The 11,996-nt window shown below is 40.2% G+C and overlaps 1 protein-coding gene across 1 annotated transcript; it reads right to left on the bottom strand.

Moving 5' to 3' along the window:
- Positions 1-722: 722 nt before the first annotated feature.
- LOC139155742 (variable charge X-linked protein 3B-like) lies at positions 723-10,249 on the bottom strand. The gene is made up of 5 exons (XM_070731015.1): positions 10,089-10,249; positions 6,181-6,247; positions 6,001-6,051; positions 1,580-2,170; positions 723-878 (listed from the first exon to the last, which is right to left on the bottom strand). Exons 1-5 carry the CDS (start codon positions 10,247-10,249, stop codon positions 804-806), a joined length of 945 nt encoding a protein of 314 aa, XP_070587116.1. The 3' UTR covers positions 723-803.
- Between the last annotated feature and the right edge of the window lie 1,747 nt (positions 10,250-11,996).

Raw genomic sequence — 11,996 nt, 5'->3', positions numbered from 1 at the left:
GTAAAAGTGGTTAGTATTTACTTTATTTATTTTTATTTATTTATTTTGTCCAATACACAATACATATTGGATAGACATGAAGTATTATATATAAAGAAAAGATATAAAAGTAGAGGAGAAGATATATGAAAGGAAGAAAAGATATATTATATATGGGATAAGGAGAGACAATTGGACAGGGGACGAAAGACAGGCTAGTGCACTTATGTATGCCCCTTACTGGCCTCTTAGGAACCTGGAGAGGTCAATCGTGGATAATCTAAGGGAGAAATGTTGGGGGTTAGGGGTTGACACTACTGAGTCCGGTAATGAGTTCCGCGCTTCGACAACTCGATTGCTACAGTCATAATTTTTACAGTCAAGCTTGGAGCGATTAATATTAAGTTTGAATCTGTTGCGTGCTCTTGTGTTGTTGCGGTTGAAGCTGAAGTAGTCATTGACAGGCAGGACGTTGCAGCATATGATCTTGTGGGCAATACTTAGATCGTGTTTTATCTGTTTATATTTCATGTATTTTTGTATATCTTGTTTATATGTGGTTTGTTTTAAACTGAAAACACAATAAAGATTAAATAGGAAAAAAATAAAAATAAAAGACAGATCTAAGCAGGGGGGCAGGGGGGGGAAATGTGCATAATGATTTTATGATCTGAAATCAGAGTCATCACTCCAATCTGTTGAAAATAAATAAATGATGTAATTCAGAACAACGACACCATAGATTTATGCTCCAATTTAAATTTTATTGCGAAGTTTGGAGTCATCCTGACAACCACGGAGGGAAACGCACTAATACAGGTTCCCTACTCTTTCTGAAGTTTACTATCTTGAGCTCTAGCCTCTAAAGATTCCTGGGACAACATCATGGCTTCGGAGTCCTGCAAGAGAAAGGAAAAGAAAGAGACATTGTCAATAGACATCCCTTCTATAGATTTATCTTTAAATAAAGATTTATTTAAATAAAGATTAATTAATTAATTAATTAAAAATTAAATAAATGGAGGATTTATTTGTAATAATAATTTGTTGTTCAAATCTATTTCCCATTTGTATCATTTACAAGTGAAACGAATTCTAACTATGGGAATTCCTGGAACCAGTCCCAAAATGATAACGTGACGAAATCCAGAATGAAGTTAAGCTTCTGAAATTTTTGCTTCGTCCCTTCTCTTCCAGAGGCTCTCAAAGAAGAGTCATTGGTGGGGCCACAACAACTGAAGCCCTGCCCTTGAAGGGTGAAACTTTCATTACATGATAGCAGCTGTCATTTCCCCACCCATCTTTCGATTTGTGTTATCTTAGGATATCTGCCTTCCTTCTTTATCTCCATTATGAAGGTTTTAGGATGTTGAGTACATAGTCCAGTGATGGGGAACCTATGGCATGGGTGCCACAGGTGGCACACGGAGCCATATCTACCGGCACGCAAGCCGTTGCCTTGGCTCAGCTCCAACGTACACAGATCTAGTTATGATTTAAGGGTTAGGATTCTGGGAGTTGTAGTTCACAAGTTACAAAGGGTCCATCTTTCCACACAATCTGCCTTGGCACTTAATGCATTGGAAAGTATTATTTCTACCTGCTGTTGCTGGGAACCATCCTGGATCATACCGACAGAAGGAGCATTGTCATTAGCGGAGACCATCGGCATATCAGCTAGCGATGGGGGATCCTGTAAAAGGAGCACTGGCGATGGAGGGTCTTGTAAAAGGGGCGCTGACGATGGAGGGTCTTGTAAAAGGGACACTGGCGATGGAGGGTCTTGTAAAACGGGTGCTGACGATGGAGGGTCCTGTAAAAGGGACACTGGCGATGGAGGGTCTTGTAAAAGGGACACTGGCGATGGAGGGTCTTGTAAAACGGGTGCTGACGATGGAGGGTCCTGTAAAAGGGACACTGGCGATGGAGGGTCTTGTAAAAGGGACACTGGCGATGGAGGGTCTTGTAAAAGGGACACTGGCGATGGAGGGTCTTGTAAAAGGGACACTGGCGATGGAGGGTCCTGTAAAAGGGACACTGGCGATGGAGGGTCTTGTAAAACGGGTGCTGACGATGGGGGGTCCTGTAGAGTGAATGCTTCTGCTGCTGTGGGTTCTTCAAAAAGCAGAGCTGGTCTTTCCAGATGTTTCAGTTCAGGTTCTTTGGGGTTGTTTGCTGGTGTTGGAGGAACCTTTAAAAGGAGTTGAAATATTAAGGATTAAATTAAAAGAATGTTGTGCATTAACAGGTTTCAAGATTAATAAAGCAAAGAAGAGCCTTCTCTGTGGTGGCCCCAGCCCTTTGGAACCAACTCCCCCCAGAGATTAGAATTGCCCCCACCCTCCTTGCCTTTCGTAAACTTCTTAAAACCACCTCTGCCATCAGGCATGGGGGAACTGAGATATTCCTTCCCCCTAGGCCTTTACAATTTACGCATGGTATGTCTGTATGCATGTTTGGTTTTTATAATAAGGTTTTTTTTAGTTATTTTAGTATTGGATTGGATTGTTACATGCTGTTTTTATCATTGTTGGTAGCCGCCCCGAGTCTGCGGAGAGGGGTGGCATACAAATCCAATAAATAAATAAATAAATAGATAGATAGATAGATAGATAGATAGATAGATAGATAAATAAATAAATAATAAAAGACAACAATGTTAACCAAAGTCATGAAAACAGAAGATTAAACAGAACCGATGAATAAAATGAGTTTTAAGTGGGATTAGAAGGTCAAATATCCGGGTATTGCTATGACAAACATTAACTGTACGTTATTTCAAGGTAACCATGTTAAGACGTAAGATATGTTGGGGAGAAATTACAATTCTCGTTGCTGGGGAGAAAACCCGTCATTAAAAATGAATGATGTTTTTGTTCCAAACTTGTTTTTATAACTGTTGCACCATTTAAATAGTGGCAAAAGGATTTATCTAAATTTGTGTGGTAAGGAACCAACCACAAATTAAATATCAGATGCTTACGGTTTAGTTTAGATGAAAGAAGTAAAAGGTATTTTTGAAGTTAGAAGAAAAACAACCTGAGATTCGAATGGCACGGAGGTTTGTGATACTGCAAAATCAAGGTGAATGTGGATTTTATGGTGGAGAGGGTAGCCTTCATAGATTTTTCACTTGAAACAGAAAAAAAGGAATTTATGTTTTATGGCTTTGATTATTGTTCTGAGTGCCTCCTTGTCCACCTCAGGTCATCTCCGATTCTGAGGAGGAGGGTGTTGGGCTATTTGGCCATAACCTGTTGGGCAGAGAGAGTTTTGTGCACACAGAAGTTTACCCACCAGGTAGCCATAGTTAACCACTATACCTAATTAAAGTCTCCAACAAAACACAGCAGCAGTCTTTCTTGTAAAATATATATTTACTTCTGTTTTATCAAACTGCTTCTCTAAATAAACTATTATACAATACTTTCATATAACTCTTATAATATCCATCACTGCAACCACTAAACACTAACCACTCTATAATAATAATAGTAATAATAATAATAATAATAATAATAATAATAATAATAATAATTTATTGGATTTGTATGCCGGCCCTCTCCGCAGACTCGGGGTGGCTAACAACAATAATAAACACAACATGTACAATCCAATAATAAAAAACCACTAAAAAACCGCTATTATAAAACCAAACATACACACAAACATACCATGCATAACTTGTAATGGCCTAGGGGGAAGAGCTATCTCAACTCCCCCATGCCTGGCGGTATAAATGAGTCTTGAGTAGTTTACGAAAGGCAGGGAGGGTGGGGGCAGTTCTAATCTCCGGGGGGAGTTGGTTCCAGAGGGCCGGGGCCGCCACAGAGAAGGCTCTTCCCCTGGGGCCCGCCAAATGACATCGTTTGGTCGACGGGACCCGGAGAAGGCCAACTTAGTGGGACCTTATCGGTCGCTGGGATTCGTGCGGTAGCAGGTGGTTCTGGAGGTAATCTGGTCCATTGCCATGTAGGGCTTTAAAGGTCATGACCAACACTTTCAATTGTGACCGGAAACTGATCGGCAGCCAATGCAAGCCACGGAGTGTTGAATAAACTCTTCTGTATCAAACCACTCTGTAACAAACCACACCCATGCAAGGGTGTTCCTCTTTATACAGGATACAGCCAATCGGGTTGTAGCACAATGAGCAAACCCATAAATACATGCTGGCTATGGCTCACATCAGCCTCTCCCATGGTTACGTACCATTTATTTGCTTTGTGATATTACCTTCAGTAAATGAACTTATTTCGGACAGATGAGCCAGTGGGATTGCCAGCTGAAGCAAAGAACAAAAGTGAGGGAGGGAGAAAGTGACTTGACTGAGCCTGAGGAACCACTAGAGGGGGCTGATGTGACAATGGGGGAGCGGTCCCAGTCAGAGGAGGAGGAAGACATGAGAGTGGAAAGTTAGTGGATAGACCCTTTCTATAGAAGATTGCTCAGAAGGCAAAAGGAATTGCACAGAGTTTGCCTTCTCCAGGTCCCATCAGCCAAACAATGCCGACTGGCAGGTCCGCGGAAAAGAGCCTTCTCTGCTGTGGCCCCAGTCCTCTGGAACTAACACTCCATCCCTCTTCACTTTCTGTTGGCAGGCTTGGGGCTGTGAACGATAATTCTACTCTGGCTAGTAATAATAATAAAAATAAAATAATATAATAATAATAATAATAATAATAATAATAATAATAATAATAATAATATATTGGATTTTTATGCCGCCCCTCTCCCTAGACATTCATAGTAGTATGAATGAGGGATGATTGATTGTTTTACATTGAGTTTTACGTCTACTTTTCTTAATGTTTTAATTGTATTGTACAATTTTTATCTTTGTTTATGTTTTTTCCTGTAAGCCGCCTTGAGTCCGCGAGGAGAAGGGCGGCCTATAAATCTAATTAATAAATAAAATCTAATTAATAATTTTATGCACCAATTTCGATGGTGGTAATACTTGAGTTTGTATGGACTCCGGAGCAAGAATGCCACCACCATTCTTAAAAACCAATGTATTCAGCTTTATATATACTGCATGGATAAGATTTACTGATTTTCTTTAGCATAATGTGGGACAAATAGAAGCTTGCATTGGCTTTTGATATTCTGTTATTCATCCTAACGTCTCTGTTTCATTCCAGATCCCTTTGATTGAACAACTGAGGATTTATTGACCTAGCCTAGATTTATTTGAAAAAATGAGAACCTGATAGAGGAGAAGAGGAGGGAGGAAGGAGGAATGGAGGGGGCCATTCATTGTCATTCTATCCTAGGTTTAGAAAGCTTAGAACTACGTCACCTTAAACGCGACCTAAGTATTGCCCACAAAATCATACGCTGCAACGTCCTGCCTGTCAAAGACTACTTCAGCTTCAACCGCAACAACACAAGAGCACGCAACAGATTCAAACTTAATATTAATCGAGCCAAGCTTGACTGTAAAAAATGTGACTTTAGCAATCGAGTTGTCGAAGCGTGGAACTTATTACCGGACTCAGTAGTGTCAACCCCTAACCCCCAACATTTCTCCCTTAGACTATCCACGATTGACCTCTCCAGGTTCCTAAGAGGTCAGTAAGGGGCGTACATAAGTGCACTAGCCTGCCTTTCGTCCCCTGTCCAATTGTCTCTCCTTATCTTCAACCACACCAACACACAAGCACACAACAGATACAAACTTAAAGTAAACCGACTGCAGGAAATGCAACTCACTACCTGACTCTGTAGTATCATCCCCTAACCCCCAAAACTTTACCCTTAGTCTCTCCCGATTCCTAAGAGGTCAGTAAGGGGCGTGCATAGGTGCACCAGCGTGCCTACCGTCCCCTGTCCTAATGTTTTTTTTTTACTAGTATCATGTATATGAATATTATTATATCTTTCTATACTACCAATATGTACTTGACAAAATAAAATATAATAAAAATTTCAGAAAAATGGACAGACGGTTTCCCCGGCAGTATTTTGCAAGCCGTATTATTTCTTCCAACATACCTATAGAAATAATGTTTGACCTACCTCCTTGTCTTGTACCTGTTCCAAAACATTGTCTGGAAGTGGATGAGCAACCTTGGAAAAAGACAAAGCAGAAGAGGGATGGTGAAAAAAAATTTGCGTTTCCTGCTGTCAATGCAACTACTGTATATTGTCCTTGGCTTTTTTTTTTTAAAAAAAGGAAAAAATTGGCAGTGTACTTACTGCTAAAGCAAAGATGATGATGAAAAGGCAACAGATTATCTCAACGCTTTTCATAATGGCTGATCCCCTGTAGAGCATTTTAAGAGAGGTTTTAATCCTTGCTTATTCTATATATATATAATATTATATAGCAGTGTTTCTCCTTTACAACTTGAAAGTATGTGAACCAGCCATCTATGCTGTATAGGAATGGTTGCATTACATTATTACATTACATTATTGTTGCAGTCAGCAAATATACTACTCAAAAAAAATAAAGGGAACACTCGAAGAGCCCATCCTAGATCTGAATGAATGAAATATTCTCACTGAATACCTTGTTCTGTACAAAATTGAATGTGCACAACAGCCTGTGGAATGGATTGTCAATCAGTGTTGCTTCCTAAGTGGACAGTTTGATTTCACAGAAGTTTGATTTACTTGGAGTTATATTGTGTTGTTTAAGTGTTCCCTTTATTTATTTTTTAGAGCAGAGAGCGGGGGTGGGTGGGGGGTGAGAGGGATAAAATGCATTCCTATATATCCACCAAAGAGTAAATGTGTGAAAAAGTAGATAAAGCATAACCAGAATACCTGAGGTATGCTTGACCTAACAATTTTGACATTTGGCCACAATATTTTGACATTTGGCCACTATACTCTTAGAAACATAGAAACATAGAAGACTGACGGCAGAAAAAGACCTCATGGTCCATCTAGTCTGCCCTTATACTATTTCCTGTATTTTATCTTACGATGGATATATGTTTATCCCAGGCATGTTGAAATTCAATTACTGTGGATTTACCAACCACGTCTGCTGGAAGTTTGTTCCAAGCATCTACTACTCTTTCAGTACAATAATATTTTCTCATGTTGCTTCTGATCTTTCCCACAACTAACCTCAGATTGTGCCCCCTTGTTCTTGTGTTCACTTTCCTATTAAAAACACCTCCCTCCTGGACCTTATTCACATATTTAAATGTTTCGATCACGTCCCCCCTTTTCCTTCTGTCCTCCAGACTCTACAGATGGAGTCCATGAAGTCTTTTCTGATACGTTTTATGCTTAAGACTTTCCACCATTCTTGTAGCCCGTCTTTGGACCCGTTCAGTTTTGTCAATATCTTTTTGTAGGTGAGGTCTCCAGAACTGGACACAGTATTATTCCAAATGGGGTCACACCAGCGCTTTATACAGCAGGATCATAATCTCCCTCTTCCTGCTTGTTTACCTCTAGCTATGCAGCCAAGCATCCTACTTGCTTTCCCTACCGCCTGACTGCACTGTTCATCCATTTTGAGACTCTTTGTTGTGTTTGTGTGATTGAACAGCCGCAGGAAGACTAGACTTCTCACTATACAAATAAATCATCAATCATCAAAGAGTGCCATGAAAACCATCCAACTTTTTCTTCACAGTGGTTGTGTTTGCTTAAGACGTTTGTTGATGTAATACAATGGTCCTCGACCTTTTTAATGCCGCGACCCCTTAATACAGTTCCTCATGTTGTGGTGACCCCCAACCATAAGTCTAGCGCCAATTCTCCCCACAGAGCTTTAAGCTGATTGGCAGGAAGGTGAGAGGGACACCCCCACTGTCAACTCCTGATTGGTCAGATTGTAAAAATATGTTCCAAGGCGCCAGAATAGAAGCTTTAGTTCCTAACACCATGAGAGCAATCATGGGCTTCCCTAGGTATGCCCATGTTACACCAACACTACGCAGTCTGCATTGGTTGCCGATCAGTTTCCGTTCACAATTCAAAGTGTTGGTTATGACCTATAAAGCCCTTCATGGCATCGGACCAGAATATCTCCGGGACCGCCTTCTGCCGCACGAATCCCAGCGACCAGTTAGGTCCCATCGACTAAACAATGTCATTTGGCGGGACCCAGGGGAAGAGCCTTCTCTGTGCCGGCCCCGGCCCTCTGGAACCAGCTCTCCCTAGAGATCAGAATTGCCCCCACCCTCCTTGCCTTTCGTAAGCTCCTTAAAACCCACCTCTGTCGTCAGGCATGGGGGAACTGAGACATTCTTTCCCCCTAGGCCTATACAATTTATGCATGGTATGGTTGTGTGTATGTTTGGTTTTTAATAAGGGTTTTTAGTTATTTTAAATATTAGATTTGTCATATGCTGTTTTTATTATTGTTGTTAGCCGCCCTGAGTCTACGGAGAGGGGCGGCATACAAATCTAATAAATAAATGAATGAATGAATGAATGAATGAATGAATGAATAAATGAATAAATAAATAAATAAGCAAGTAAGTAATTAAGTGAGTGAGTGAGTGAGTGTGTGAGTGAGTGAGTGAGTGAGTGAGTGAATGAATGAATGAATGAATAAATAAATTTGTCTTTTCCCATGGTCTTAATCGACCCCTGTAAAACGGTCATTCGACCCCCAAAGGGGTCCCAGCCGCCAGGTTGAGAACCACGGATGTAACATGATTTTTTTCTGGGTTTGCATAACACACTGAGGAAGAGGCACCACAAGGTAATTTAAAGGTTGTGGACTCTTATCAAACAACAACCACTGCCTAACCTCGGGCCTTGGTATTGGACTTGATAGGTAGGTGACCATGCCAAATCCAGTCTAAACATTTGGCTGACTGTGCAATCCACAACAATAATAAGACTGAGAAAAGAAAGAGAAGTGAGGGCCAACAGCAATAGGCTCCTTGGTTACCGTTCCCAAATTTATTTATTATTTATTTATTAATCAGATTTGTATGCCGCCCCTCTCCGTAGACTCGGGGCGGCTAACAGCAATAATAATACAATGTAAACAAATCTAATATTTAAGTTAATTTTAAAAACCCCAATTTAAGAAACCAATCATACATACTGACATACCATGCATAAATTTTATAAGCCTAGGCGGAAGGGAAAGTCTCAATTCCCCCATGCCTGGCGACAGAGGTGGGTTTTAAGGAGCTTACGAAAGGCAAGGAGGGTGGGGGCAACTCTGATATCTGGGGGGAGTTGGTTCCAAAGGGTCGCGGCCGCCACAGAGAAGGCTCTTCTCCTGGGTCCCACCAAATGACATTGTTTAGTTTAGTTGACGGGACCTGGAGAAGGCCAACTCTGTGAGACCTAACTGGTCGCTGGGATTCGTGCAGCAGAAGGCGGTCCCCGAGATATCTGGAGCACTACTGAAATATCTGGAGCACTACTGAACACCATCGGCATTGACAAAATCACCACGAGTCAATTGCAAAAAGGCAGCTTTGCCTGGAACTATCATTACATCTTTGGATGATACCTTTCTCATCATTACCGTAGTTTATTTAATAAATAAATAAGTTAACTGTTGATGGCTAGTTGCTATTCCAATAGCAGATTCTAAAAAAATGAACTATTGATGATCGAAGTTTTATCCAGAGCAGAGGTCTTCAAACTTGGCAAACTTGAAGACATGTGGACTTCAACTCCCAGAATTCCCCAGCCAACGTAGCATAGCTGGCTAGAGAATTCTGGGAGTTGAAGTCCACAAGTCTTCAAGTTTGCCAAGTTTGGGGACTCCTGACCTAGACCTTAGCAGCAATTCTGGTTGTCTTAAGGAAGCCATCATCTTTATAACTTCAGTAGAAAATATTATTTATGAGAAAATATTATTTTACTATGAGAAAATATTATTTTACTGAAGGAGTAGTAGATCCTTGGAACAAACATCCAGCAGACGTGGTTGGTAAATCCACAGTAACTGAATTTAAACATGCCTGGGATAAGCATATATCCATTGTAAGATAAAATACAGGAAATAGTATAAGGGCAGACTAGATGGACCATGAGGTCTTTTTCTGCCATCAGTCTTCTATGTTTCTATGTTTCTAGTAATTTAAGGATAGCAACACTTGTTTTGCTTACAAGGTTCTTGTCTACATTGCCCTAGATAATTTTAAAATAGTATGCAATCGTCTCATTACCTGGATCTGAAGAGTAAATTCTCCAAAGGTGGCCAACCACTTAGAATGGACTTCAACGTGTCTTGGGTTTCCAACGCAGAAGAGACTTTTATCTTCGCTGCTGCGTTGTCTACAACCCCTGGGGATTTTAATCCTGCCCAAGGATCAACCCACAGTTTCATGAGGTCAGACTTACATAAATTCCTTATTACTTCCTCTTTATTTTTTTGTTGCTTACCCACTTTCTCATCTTTTGGTGGACTTAGAAATGAAGATATAGTTAAGATTATACTGATTAAGATATTCCTTATCGTGATCTAACATTTTGCATCAAAGACTCAGTGGGAGAACTTAAACGAGGTACATGGCATTTCCTTCAGTTCAGTGTAGGAGTTCTGAGAAACACATGATGGCCTTTTTTTTAATGATGCTGGCAATTGATTTTTTTTCAGTCATTAACTAGCCATCCCTTAGATTTCTCATGGATGGAAATATTTTAATGCAGGTGTGCCTTAGTGGTTAAATAAAAGTAATGCAGCAATAATCCAATGAAAAGTGGACAGTTTCTACCTTTGAAGTTTGAATATCAATAGTAAATTTAAAAAGCATCCGAGAAATACATTGCAAACCCTTGGAAAGTTAACAATAAAGGTTTTGGCAAAGATATTTGAATGTTGTGATGTGCCTATAGCTTCAAAAATTCAGAATTCTGCAAGCAGTAACAGCTGTCTGAAATGACCTTTGCGATTACATCACAAGCAACTGTGTCCTCTTCGCCGGCGATGTAAAACTCTTCAACACCACCGATAACACAACTATTCTCCAAAAAGACCTTGACACTGTTTCTGAGTGGTCTAACACATGGCAACTCCAAATCTCAACCAGCAAATGCTCTGTCCTACACATCGGGAAAAAGAATCCGAACTCCAAATACGAACTGAATAATCAAATTATCGCAGATAATCCCCACTCGGTTAAAGACCTTGGTATACTAATAACAAAAGATTTAAGTGCCAAAGCCCACTGCAACAACATAGCCAAGAAGGCTTCAAGAGTTGTAAACCTAATCCTACGTAGCTTCTGCTCTGGCAATCTCACACTACTTACCAGAGCTTACAAAACTTTTGCCAGACCCATCCTCGAATACAGCTCATCCGTTTGGAACCCATATCGCATCTCAGACATTAACACCCTTGAAAATGTCCAAAGATACTTCACCAGAAGAGCCCTTCACTCCTCCACTCGAAACAGAATACCCTACGAGACTAGACTTTCAATCCTGGGCCTAGAAAGCCTAGAACTAAGACTCCTTAAACAAGATCTAAGTATTGCCCACAAGATCATATGCTGCAACGTCCTGCCTGTCGGCGACTACTTCAGCTTCAACCACAACAACACAAGAGCACACAACAGATTTAAACTTAATATTAACTGCTCCAAACTTGACTGTAAAAAATATGACTTCAGTAACCGAGTTGTCGAAGCGTAGAACTCATTACCGGACTCCATAGTGTCATCCCCAAACCCCCAACACTTTACCCTTAGACTATCCACGGTTGACCTATCCAGATTCCTAAGAGGTCAGTAAAGGGCGAGTACAAGTGCACTAGAGTGCCTTCCGTCCCCTGTCCTATTGCTCTCCTATATCTCCTATACCTTTCTTCTATTCCTATATCTCTTCTTCTATTCTTTCATTGATATGTTCTATTACTATATCTTCTTTTCTATTATTTCTTAGATATATTTTACTATGAGTATCTCCTCTATAACCTTCATCATGTATTTTACTATGTGTATATAGATATATACCCACTAAACCCTCTTTGTGTATTGGACAAAACAAACAAACAAACAAACAAAATAGACCAAAAACTGACTTAACAGAAAAACTAGAACTATATTTTATTGAAATTGGCTAGAATTTTGTAA

Source organism: Erythrolamprus reginae, unplaced genomic scaffold (assembly GCF_031021105.1).
Source record: "Erythrolamprus reginae isolate rEryReg1 unplaced genomic scaffold, rEryReg1.hap1 H_5, whole genome shotgun sequence".
Taxonomy (NCBI): Eukaryota; Metazoa; Chordata; class Lepidosauria; order Squamata; family Dipsadidae; genus Erythrolamprus; species Erythrolamprus reginae.
Note: the sequence above shows the minus strand (reverse complement) of the source record. Positions and strands in the feature narration are given on the sequence as shown.

Bases quoted from the DNA above. Each gene is read 5' to 3' on its own strand.
- LOC139155742 (XM_070731015.1), bottom strand. From the start codon at position 10,249: ATGAAACTGTGGGTTGATCCTTGGGCAGGATTAAAATCCCCAGGGGTT. The intron at 2,171-6,000 runs GTAGGTCAAACA...CTCCTTTTAAAG, and splicing joins AACAGGTACAAGACAAGGAG to GTTCCTCCAACACCAGCAAA. The intron at 879-1,579 runs GTAGAAATAATA...TTTCTCTTGCAG, and splicing joins ATGGTTCCCAGCAACAGCAG to GACTCCGAAGCCATGATGTT.